Here is an 11,253-nt window from a genome sequence, read left to right on the forward strand (position 1 = left end):
AGAGGAGGTTTGTGCCTCGGCGGTACGGGCACGCCTGATTCACCGCTGCACAGCGCCCAGCCCTTCGGGCGCCCCTCCTGAGGGAAGGGGTTTGTGTCAATAGAAACGGGCCGTGTGAATGCAGTACTCGCCTCTCCGCTTGCGAACCTGAGAATGAAAATGTTAACTTTATCATTTTCAATTTTAAAGTACAAATATTTGAAATGTTTGCACCCAATTTCTTGTCTTTACTGATTTCTAAGAAGATAATGTGTCACCGTGTTGTCTAAAAGAAAAAAAAAAAACGGAAAGAAAAAAACCCCACCAACTTGGAATTCCATTATTTGGTTGGTTTGTTTTAATGCTTTTGATTTTCCATTTCTGTGTTCTTTCCTTAGCCCATCAAGGCTCCTGAGTCTGTATCCACTATAATTACAGCAGAATCAATCTTTTATAAGGTACGGTTTATGCAAGTTTGTTTGCAAAAAAGATCTTGCTGTTTCTATTTCCAGTCTCAAAAATTTCCAAAGACAGTGAAAGCACCAGGGATGTATTCACAGGAACAGTTCTTCCTTGCCTAGCAGTTATGTAGGATTTTGCTCTGCCTTATGTCATTGTCATTCAGTCTTGCAAAAGGTAGTTTACCACAGTAGTTTACATAGTTGCCATTGTCCCATTTTTTTCCTTCCAAGAAAAGGATGCATCTGGTTTCCTTAGTAGTTACTGCAATTGGGGTTTTTAAACTTTTAACTTCCACCGTGCAGAGGTCAAGCAAAAGTGACTACAGCTGATTATTTAAATGTGTGATGTTTCCAACCTTAGGCACAGAACATATTGCCTGCAGAGGGGATGGGTTGTGCTGACTTCTAAACTGGCTCCCATTTCAGAGCTGGGTACAAGCAGTCTCAGACACCTTGAGAACAAGATCTGTTGACTCTTGCAATGAAAGCAGAAGCACCAGCCTTCTCACAGTCGTGCTTGAGACCATTTTTACCAGCGTGGCAAGGTGTTAGTGTTTTGAAGTTCTGAGATTTGCTTTTGTTTCCCAGTAGTACAAACAAACCATTTGAAACGTCTTTTCTCCCAAAGAAAAAGTCAGGATAGCCCCTGGGAGACTGCACAGCCAGAGGAGATGTGGTAGACTGAGTATGATCCCTGGAGACCTGATGCTTCGTGTCTGGCATCCCAGATGAATCTCCGTTTGCTATTGACTAGTTCAGAAGAGAATTGCTGTCTTTTTTTGCATGTTTTTGTTTTTGGGTTTTTTTGGTTTGTTTGTGGTTTTTTTTTTCAGAAATCCCTACGAATTATTTCAAAAGTTTTATTTAACCTGATCTCTTTATGCAAAATGTTTCTATTTTGGTACTTTGCTCTGCTGTTGAGAAGGAGATTGTTTGGGGGTTTTGAGGTCTTTTAAATCTGTTTTAAAAACAAAACCCTCCTGGATGATGTTTGGCAAACTCTGATAGTGACGGTGCAGGCACTGCACTGCGCTGTGTGACGTTGTTACAACAGCAAGGGAATTGCCTTTGCGGAGCCTTACATGTTACAGCGCACCGTGGAGGGTGGCGGGAGGTGGATCTGTGTTTTGGGACTCCTTTGCATTCAAATGAGTGAACTTCTTCATACCCAGAAAACTGCTGTCCCTGCATGCACAGGGAAATCCCTACAGTTACTTCTTCTAGAAGATGGTGTCGTGCTCTCCTGCTTCTGACAGCGTGAGACCGTCACCACTCGGCGGACAGGAGGCGCAGCAGTCCTGGGAGAGGGGGATGTAGAGCAGCTGAGAGAGCTGTGTCTTATGACAGATGAGGCCAAGGTTCCTTCTGAGACATCTGGCAGACAGAGGCCATGTGGAATTGCCTGTCTAATTGCAAAAGCAATTCTGGGACTGAACTCAGAGCCCTAGACATTGGGTGACTGTGCACAAGCAGTGCTGATGACCGCTTAGGTGAGACAGCACTCTGTCGTATGCCACCATTCTTTTGCATGTGGCTGTCTTTCAAGACTGGGGTAATTTGAAATAATTTAAGATACTGATACTTAAGATACGAATCATAATCACAGAGTGAAGTTTCTAAAATCAGATTGTTTGATTTAATTATCATTTGTATGTCTTCTAGGGTGTATACTATCAAATTGGAGATGTTGTTTCAGTGATTGATGAGCAGGATGGAAAAACATACTATGCTCAGATCCGTGGATTTATTCAGGACCAATACTGTGAAAAGAGTGCTGCGCTAACCTGGCTCATTCCTACACAAGCCAGCCCCAAAGATTGTTTTGACCCAGCATCTTTTATCATAGGTAATCTCTTAAGCCTTCATTTTATACAACTACTTCCATGTGCCTAGATTAATGCAGAGTTGTATTTTTTAAATTAACTTTTTAGCTTGTCAAGATAATTTATGCAACTTCCACATGTTAGACTCTAATCCTGTAAGCATCTCATTTACTTCAGTAACCTTTTTTATTTATCATATGTATATAATATGATTAGCACTACTGCAGTGAGTGTGATTACCTGAGTGTTTGTGCTCACAGGCACAACTACAGTCTTGCAGCTTTAAAGATCAAATTATTACTCCATAGATAGAATCAAAGTTATTACAGTATAAACCTGATATGCCAATGCAAGCTGTTTCTTTTAAAGTGACCTAAATTAGCTGATCTTCCTCTTGGGTACTTAAAATACGTAGCGGGCAAGCGCTGGCATAGAGGGTGTTCTGCCACTGATTATAAAATTGCTAATAATTCAGAAAAGTCCTTTTGTTAGGCTGGCAACAAATAGTATCTATTTAAAATATATTAACTAACACACTTCATTCAAATAACTGAATGCTTTAAATGGAAAAAAAAACAAACTAAAGCAAATTAAAAACAAAGATCAGCCCAGCAAAAATAAAGGTAGAGGTTTCTTGCCTAGTATTTGAAGCTACTTTGCCAGAAAAGTCATTGGTTGAAAAGGCACATTCTCTAAGGGATGTTGGCTGTTGTTGCATATTTTTAGGTCCTGCATACTCCAATTTTTGCCTTTAAATTTTGTCTTTGAAGATTTCTTTTTTTTTTTTTTCCCCTAGGACCAGAAGAAGATCTCCCAAGGAAAATGGAATATTTAGAATTTGTTTGTCATGCACCTTCAGAATATTTCAAATCTCGATCATCTCCCTTCCCTACTGTTCCTACAAGACCAGAGAAGGGCTATATATGGACTCATGTGGGACCTACTCCTGCAATCTCCATTAAAGAAACTGTCAGCAATAATTTATAATTTTTTAAAGGAGTGCTTTGGACGAGTTACTTTTGGGTGTATTCTCAGGTCTGTGAACCCCATACAAGAAGTTTAAAAAAAAATTATAAAATGTTCATTTTACTTTATGGATTATGGTACTTACTTTAAATTATATCAGATCTTTAAAGCAGAAGTTTTCTTTTCATCTGATGAGTTACTTCTGCGCTCAGTTCTTCAGACATTATTGCTCATTTTGGGACAAAACCACACGTTTCGTGTCATCTTTGACTTTGGTGAGCAAATAATTAACTTCTGAAAGTTGCCTTTATTGTTCTTATTTTCTAACTTATTTTCCAGTTTTTTTTTACTTCTTAAATTATTTAAGACTAGTTTCAAATAAACACTGAACTTGGTCGGTGATGCAGTTAACAGTTTTCTGTTACATTGGAGAGGAGTGATCTGCTTAGGTTTCTCTTCTTCAGACTAAAACCTATCATCTGCAAGGCGGTACTCCATTTGCAGTCACCTTTTAAGGGAATTTTGTTCAGCTGAATAAAATGTGGGCCTATGTCTGTAGCCTCCTGCTTAAACTGTGCTTATCTAAGGAGACAGATTTCTTGGAAAGCTGGGTGCAGATTTATAAATCAGTGTTATTTGGCTTTGCCATTGTGGCATCCTCATGGCAGAAAAGTATGTTCATTTCCTGAGCAAGCCAACACTGACGTATGATTTGAGTTTCATATTGTTACTATTTGTGTGTGTGTGTTAGCCTCGTCTCTTAAATTGATTTTAAATTATTTTTTCAGTCTTCACAATTAATGATGTTAAGAAAAAAATCCTCAAAGAAAAAGCAAAGAACTGCTTATATTGTCATTATGAAATGAAAGCCACAATCAAATAAAAATGTCACCCCTCACTGCATTTGAATCACCAGCAGCACTAAATTTAAGAAAGGTGTAATCTGATTTGATTAAAAAAGAAAAAAGAACTGCAAAAAGAACTGCACAAAAACCCCAAAACTATCAAATGATGTAGTAAGTAATCTAAAACAAATGTGAATCTGCTTCAGTTTTGTTACTTAAGTGTGATAGACAATTATTTGGTTTGGGAAGATGCAAGACTCATCAGTTCTTATGAGACAACCCACAGGAACTTTAAATACCTTTTTAGCTGTCTGGTCTTGCTATTAATTAGGGAAATAAATAAGAAAAAATCATACAGAAAAAAAATCTATTTGTCAGCTGATTAAACATAAAACTTGTCTTCTAAAAACCTTTGCCAGACTCCCTAATACAGAAAGGGAGCTTTGCATTTAAACATTCTTTTTTTTGCTGTAGTGTGATACGAAGCTACTGGCAGAGAGAGTGATTATAGGTACTGTGCAGGACAGGCTAACTCACATCAATATATCTAATAAGTGCACATCAATTAAACCACTTCCATTTGAATTTATAAGGATACTGACAATTGCCCCAATAATCAGCAGAATGCGTGAGGTATTGGATATGGTCACACTTGTCAGGGTTTCCTGAGGACACCAAGCACAGTGAGACTGTCTTTAGCTGCAGTTGGCCAACGCATTTTGAACTTCCCCCCACCCCCTGCCAGAATCGTTAGGAATGGTGATTAATAAACTAACATCAGTGATATGCATATAGGTAAATCCTGAAATTACTGCAGCTGACTTAAGCTTTTGCTCCTTTTCCTGGTTTGTTAATAAGCGAGTAATTCCATTAAACATATTTAATTGAGTTCTAATTCTGTTTTTGTTAACTACTTAAACTGACTTCCAAATGCTGCTGCCTTCCTATTGATACTCGTCAGTGTTTCCAAGAGAGGCTCTAAGAAAGGAACAGATAAATGGTAATATGTTCATGAGAAAAACTTTTTTTGAAATACAGTGCATTCCACTTAGATCTTTTGACTTCTCTTGCCCTCAGTATAGCAAACTTGTGGACAGAAGAATGAAGCTGGGACAGAGATTTGTGGGAGAGTGGGATCAGTCCTGGTAGCTTAACCATTTCCAGCACAGACTGCTCTTTTTTTTATGTTTGGTTTTTTTTTTTGCTGTTTGGAGATGCAAAGAGAATTGCTAGTTTGGAGATGCAAACCGAACCAGTAGAAATTGAGCAACTTGATAAAACAGATATAGAGCTGTCATTAAAGTCATAACAGCTTAGATTATTTGTTGTAACAGAATCTGTTTATATTATTTACTTTTGTCTTCAGGGTTGCAAATGCAGTTATTCCTCCAGCTTGCATTATAGTCATTGTATTGCGGTGTAAGAGGCAACCTGTTGGCTCAAAGTGCTCAAGCAGAATGTAAGCCAGTGAAAGAAAGATGCTTAAAAGATATAATCTAAAATAATTCCCAGTATTAAGACCAAAAATTTATTTTTTTTAGAGCACTCTGGAACAACCTCCCTTAGTAAACACTAAGTATTTTTGTTTTAGTTTTTGGTTATACTGGGTAGTGCTAAAAAATAATCCAAATGGACAAGGATTCTGATGGTAAGGTCCCTAGAGAGAGTGGGTCTGCAGGCAGTGTCTGTTACTGAAGCATTATAACTTTATTTATAGCGATTTGAACAATTGCACTGTCCTGTTTTTTTGTGTCCAGAACATCAACCAGTGATATAAGAAGAATGACTGACTCTCCAGACAGCTTCCTATGGACAGAGCTGAAAGAACGGGACCACCAAGAGCAACATCTCTGAAAATTTCTCATATTAGGAAAATTAAGGGCAAAAGGAAGACTTGCAAAATGGACTCAACAGCAGAAGGGGTATCACAGGATCCCATGGGGACAGGCTTTGACGCCCTGCAACAGGAGCTGACCTCACCCATTATTCTATCTTTTCTTGTTTGGTCTCCCCCATGCCAAAATTTAGGTAGGTTTCATACTTGCATCGTTGGACTGTGAGTGAATACACTACTACTGAATTAATGGCCTTGTGTTAAGCTTCAGAGCTTTGTGACCAGTCAACAGACATTTTCCTCAAGTAATTTTGGTTCTAAAGATGGAACATGTAGCTAAGAGCTAAAATACACAGTGCGTATAATATACTAAGTAATGCATAGAACGTGGAGTGCCCTGGTGCATACGTTGCAGTTCCATCTCCCTGCAGGAAGAAAATATCCTTTTCGTAGTTATGGGAAATAAACATTATCCAATAACATTTGCCTGGCAGAACAGGAAAGAGTTTCAATGACAGAAATAATGCAGACATTGTTTTTTAAAACTTATCTTTTTGACTGGGGAGAATTTTCACTTCTGTGTCTGTATAGGAGAAATAAAAGAGCTTGAAAAGAAAAATTCATGGACTTAAGCAATGTACTTACCCCTGTTAAGGTGTAAGAGGCACTTGTTGAAGTAATTTGGTTGGCAGTTGTACACAGGATAATAATAGCAGTACTCATCCTAGTAAAAAATATAAGGAAAAAAAAAAGGCAAACAAAGCATTTTTAGTGACTGATAACTCAACTAATAAAGCAAATAACAAGTAACAGCTTTAATTTCCAAAGCAAAACTTTCAGACTTCATATATGTAAAGACTGTCCACTGAATATTTAATGATATAGTCAATATATTTTTGTATTATTGAAATGGAGTCTCAGTTACACAAAGCCATACTGGTTGAAATGAAGAAATTACTCATTTTAGATGTATGCTTGCAAGTCATCTAAATAAACACTGTTTTTTCTCAGGTATTCGTCATATATTTGTAGGCACATCAAAAACACACTTTGGGTGTATATTAAATGATTTTTTTTACCTCTAACTTACCTGAGTATCATTGAAGATTTGCATTAAAAGACTGGATCAAGGGGAAAAACACAAGGCCATGCTTTTCCAGAATTGAATTTATTTAATTTTCCAAATTTTAGTTTATGCCTAGGAGCTTTTTGATAAGCAGCATATTGGCATACCTGTGGTTTTTAGATTCTCACAAAGGCTTTTTTCTTCTGCTGCTTTTTCTGTGTCTCTGTGTCTCCTTCCAACACCTGAACGTGATGAGCAGAGCTACCTGGACCAGTACAGACAGCATTGGGTGGGCAGGATCTGAGGTCACTACAAAGCAGAAGCCAGACTTGGGATCCAGTTAATAAATCATGCCTTAGAAAGAGCAACTTCTCTTTTCTCTGCCCTCCTCTCCCTGTCCCTAGCTATCAGGTTTTCTTTCTTTTACACTCAGCACCTCACCAAGTGTAGTGAGAGCTAATGGAAGATGCAGAGCCTTGAACTTGTAGAGAAGCTAAACTGCTTGCAATTGGTGCGATAGACCAGCACAGACCATTTCAACTTGAAGCACTGGCTGAGGGACAATGAAAAAAACCTAAAAATTAGTAAGTAGAACTTTATGGTTTTCAGCACACAGAGCTAGGTATATATCTATTTACTACCCTCACATTGCAATTCCAGCCTTCAATGAAGGAGCATGGAACAGAAAGTGGTAAGAAATTAATTTCCTTCTCGTGCCATAATCCTACCAACCAAGAAAACCAAAAGATGTAGGAAGAGAAGCAGCAAAATACCAACTTGATGCACTCTGGTTGAGGTACTCCCAGATGGTACTGTTAGTAATCTATCAGTTTATAACATTTATCTGAACTTGCAGTTTGGAGCATCATTTCTGGGTACTTTTGTAAGTGAAAGCCAGCAATAGTTCTCTGGCTGCTGTAATACCCTGGTCATGTGAAAAGACAAAGCAGCAGTTACAACATTGTACGAGACTGTAAAATACACATTTCAGTGTGTCCATGGAGCACAACAGGATTGTCAGAGTGCCAGTGAATAAAAATGCCCCCTCCCCACCCAATTTATTTTCTTTCACAATTTATTTTCTTACAATTTATTTTCTTACACAAATCTTTCTCTAGGGGACATCAGTAGGAACATTTATTTTTGTCTTCAGAAGGTCAAACTGATAATCTTTTCCAATGTATGTAGTATCCTACACAATCCCTTTCTTTCTGATATGACCACATTTGGATAAAATCACACTGAAAAGCTGCTTGTGGCAATGAATCTGAAATACGTAAGCAGAATTTGGGAACCTCTTCTCTCCTAAGCCTAGATTTCAGTAGGCCATTAAGATACCATGCAAAGCATGTATAAAAGCACCAAAGATACCATGTCCTGTAAATCAGTGTGCCTTTCCCAAGAATGTCCATTTCCCTAATTTCAGGAATTTGCATATGGAATTTTCCAGTTACCCCTCCTCAAGGAGTCAGGACATGGCAGACTGAAAATGTCCTTTTGCTTGTTTTTGGAGGAATGGGGTTTTTTTGCATCCTGCATACGAAGGTAGAATGTCAGATCTTCCCTCTTTGGTCTTTTGGTGGGGTGCTTCTTCCACCAGGACCTTGCTGGCTCATCTGTCTCAGTGATCATCATTCTGCACTGGGTTGTATTTATCACATATTTCTCAACCTTCCAAAATGTCACAAAACTATTAGTGACCATTAACTTCAAAACAAGAATTGACTGAAGACAGCATAACAAATGGACAAGAGAAGGCTTTGTCACTATTTCGAGAAACGAGGTCTTTTATCTTGGTGACCGCTGTCCACCTATCAGTTCACTGCTAGATGTATAAGCTAGCTGTAAAATCTAATGGCACAAAGTAGTCATGGCATAAGTTTAAAAATTAAATACACATTCAACAGAACATCATCAAAGATTATAAGCAAATATCAGGTAGTAAAGCTTATTGAAAAACTTACCTCTATTCATCTTTTGCATACAACCAAAAGTGGGATGGTCGTATGGTGTGTGGGAAAGCAAGCCTTTTGTGCCAGGAAGATCAATAGTTTTTCATTGTGCTGATCCTAATAACTTCTGTTTCACTCTTCATGCTTTCTTAGATCTTTGTTTCTAAACTTTTTAGTAATAGACAGCTGCTAGGCAAGATAGAAGATCTGTCCCCTTTCCTTCTTCATAAGAAGCTGATCACAAACTATGGAGGAAATGGAAGTAAATGCTGAATTTATCATTGGCCAAAACAAAACCAAAAGCAATTGCTTCTTACCTTCAGTGTTTGTAAAGCCTGACCGTGGCTTAATTGCTCCCTTGGTGAGATAAGTGGAAATGGAATATTGAAACTTAACATTCATATAAGACTATAAAAAGAAACAAAAACAAAACCAAATGTGGGATAATGACAGGAACACATATTGCAATATACTTCCTCTGTAGGCTTTCAAGTCAAGCTTAACCTGTTTGTAATGACCTACAGCTCAGAAACCATCAGAAAAGGAACTAAGTTCACCTCAGCTTTTAGTGACCAACAACATTTATTTTTGACCAACTCGTTGCAGTACGTCAAGGTAGAAACAAGTACCAATGTCTCCTGTAGAAAATTAGTGCAACAAAACTCAGTGCAAGATCTGGGGAAAAAATCTATTTAACAAATCTCTTAAACTGGTTTTACAGACTCACATTAATGCCATAAAGGAATGTGTGATATGCTGGCTTTTTGCCATCCTCCTCTTGTAGAACTAAGAGCCCTCTATTGAGGTCTTGTCAGCATGCTGACCACCTGAAAGTCCAGCAAAGGGCCTCAACAATTATTAAGGGACTGGAGCATCTGAAATGCAAGGGGAGGGTGATAGCTGGGACTGTTCAGCCTGGAACAGAGAAGGCTCGGCGGGTGGGAACTTATCAGTGTGTATAAATACCGGACACATACAGGGTGGAAGGAAGATGGAGCCAAGATCTCCTGGGTATCCAGTGACAGGACAAGAGGCAATGGGCACAAAATGAGAAAAGGAAATTCTGTTGAAAATATGAGAAAAAACCTTTTTGTAAAAAAAAGAGTGATCAAACTCTGCAACAAGCTGCTGAGAGAAACTTGAGTTCTCCATCCTTGGAAATACTCAAAACTGAACCAGACCCAGCCCTGGTCAGCCTGCTCTGGCTGACTCTGCTCCATGCAGGGGTGTTGGACTACACAATCTCCAGAGATGCCTTCCAGCCTCAACTATTCCATGATTCTATGAGCTTTAAAAATTGCTATACAGCATATTATTTATGTTATCAGCCTGAACAGTGTAAGGTTGCCAAGTTTAAATGCCACGAAAAATGAGGTAAAGGCTGTGTAACTATCAGGAGCACAAATTCCAAGTTTATTAGGGACCCACAGTGAGACAATCCTCCTACTAAACCTCTACGGCAGCAGTCTGTTAATTTTGCAGTTCTAAGTTTCTCTCACCAAACCTAAATAACTGAGAAAGCAGTGAATTAATTCTGCAAATACTTTAAAAAAATAAATAAATAAATGAAGCAAATAAGTCCCCATACAACTCTGTCAAATGAGTATCCACTACAGACCTGCAAGGGTTTTCTTATAGTTATGAATACAAGCAAACAGAAATAATCTGAAAGGGAGTCTAGACACCAAAAATCTAAATGCTTTCCCAGAAAGTACTCACTTAGCATGCATATACAGAAAGGTGTAGAAAATGTTCAAGATGTATAGTTTAGAGATCTCATGAATATACAAAACCATTTTGCCAGCTACAAAAGTTTAGCAAAATTTGAATATCGCCTGATTCCATATTCTCAGTATTCTGATATTCAAATATGCACAACAATTTTACCCATGTTTTCAAAATTTCATAATTCAACTGTGCAAGTATATATTAAGACTCACTGATTTTCCTGACATGTAGCACATTTGAAATGGGATTAAACGAGCGCCGTGCTTAACAGGGGCTGATTTCAAAATATCCAGGAGGTCCATTTTCCTTAAAATTCAACTTTAGCAAGTCCACTTACAAGATTATTAATGCCAGGTCACAGCAAAGTGAGGGTGTTATGCAAGGTTACAGCCAAAAATACTCAAGTCATACACACCTTTAGTAAACATAAGCATGCTAAATTATATCAAGTCATTAAATGCATAAATGATTTTAATAAACGAGTATGTTTTTTAGCTGTGAGATATCTTTTCCTGGTGCGTTTGAAGGTTTGCTAGAAGGATCTTTTTCTGGATTGCATAAAGCATCTGCAGTAGAAGATGTGGTGATTGTGACTGGTT

At 38.1% G+C, this 11,253-nt stretch overlaps 2 protein-coding genes across 2 annotated transcripts in view; one reads left to right on the forward strand and one right to left on the reverse strand.

Annotated features, from left to right (window-relative positions):
* Positions 1-377: 377 nt before the first annotated feature.
* On the forward strand, positions 378-3,407 carry GATAD1 (GATA zinc finger domain containing 1; the record flags this gene model as incomplete). The annotated part of the gene is made up of 3 exons (XM_010170909.2): positions 378-437; positions 2,103-2,286; positions 3,060-3,407. Coding segments are annotated over 3 exons (435 nt in total), but the record flags the coding sequence as incomplete, so codon positions are not given.
* Positions 3,408-11,125: 7,718 nt separating this feature from the next.
* The window catches only part of LOC104527243 (1-aminocyclopropane-1-carboxylate synthase-like protein 1), a 12,340-nt gene continuing 12,212 nt past the window's right edge, over positions 11,126-11,253 (reverse strand). The window contains exon 13 of the mRNA XM_010170910.1: positions 11,126-11,247. Within this exon, the coding sequence (XP_010169212.1) occupies positions 11,126-11,247 (122 nt within the window). The remainder of the gene's footprint in view (positions 11,248-11,253) is intronic.

Source organism: Antrostomus carolinensis, unplaced genomic scaffold (assembly GCF_000700745.2).
Source record: "Antrostomus carolinensis isolate BGI_N321 unplaced genomic scaffold, ASM70074v2 scaffold25816, whole genome shotgun sequence".
Lineage (NCBI taxonomy): Eukaryota > Metazoa > Chordata > Aves > Caprimulgiformes > Caprimulgidae > Antrostomus > Antrostomus carolinensis.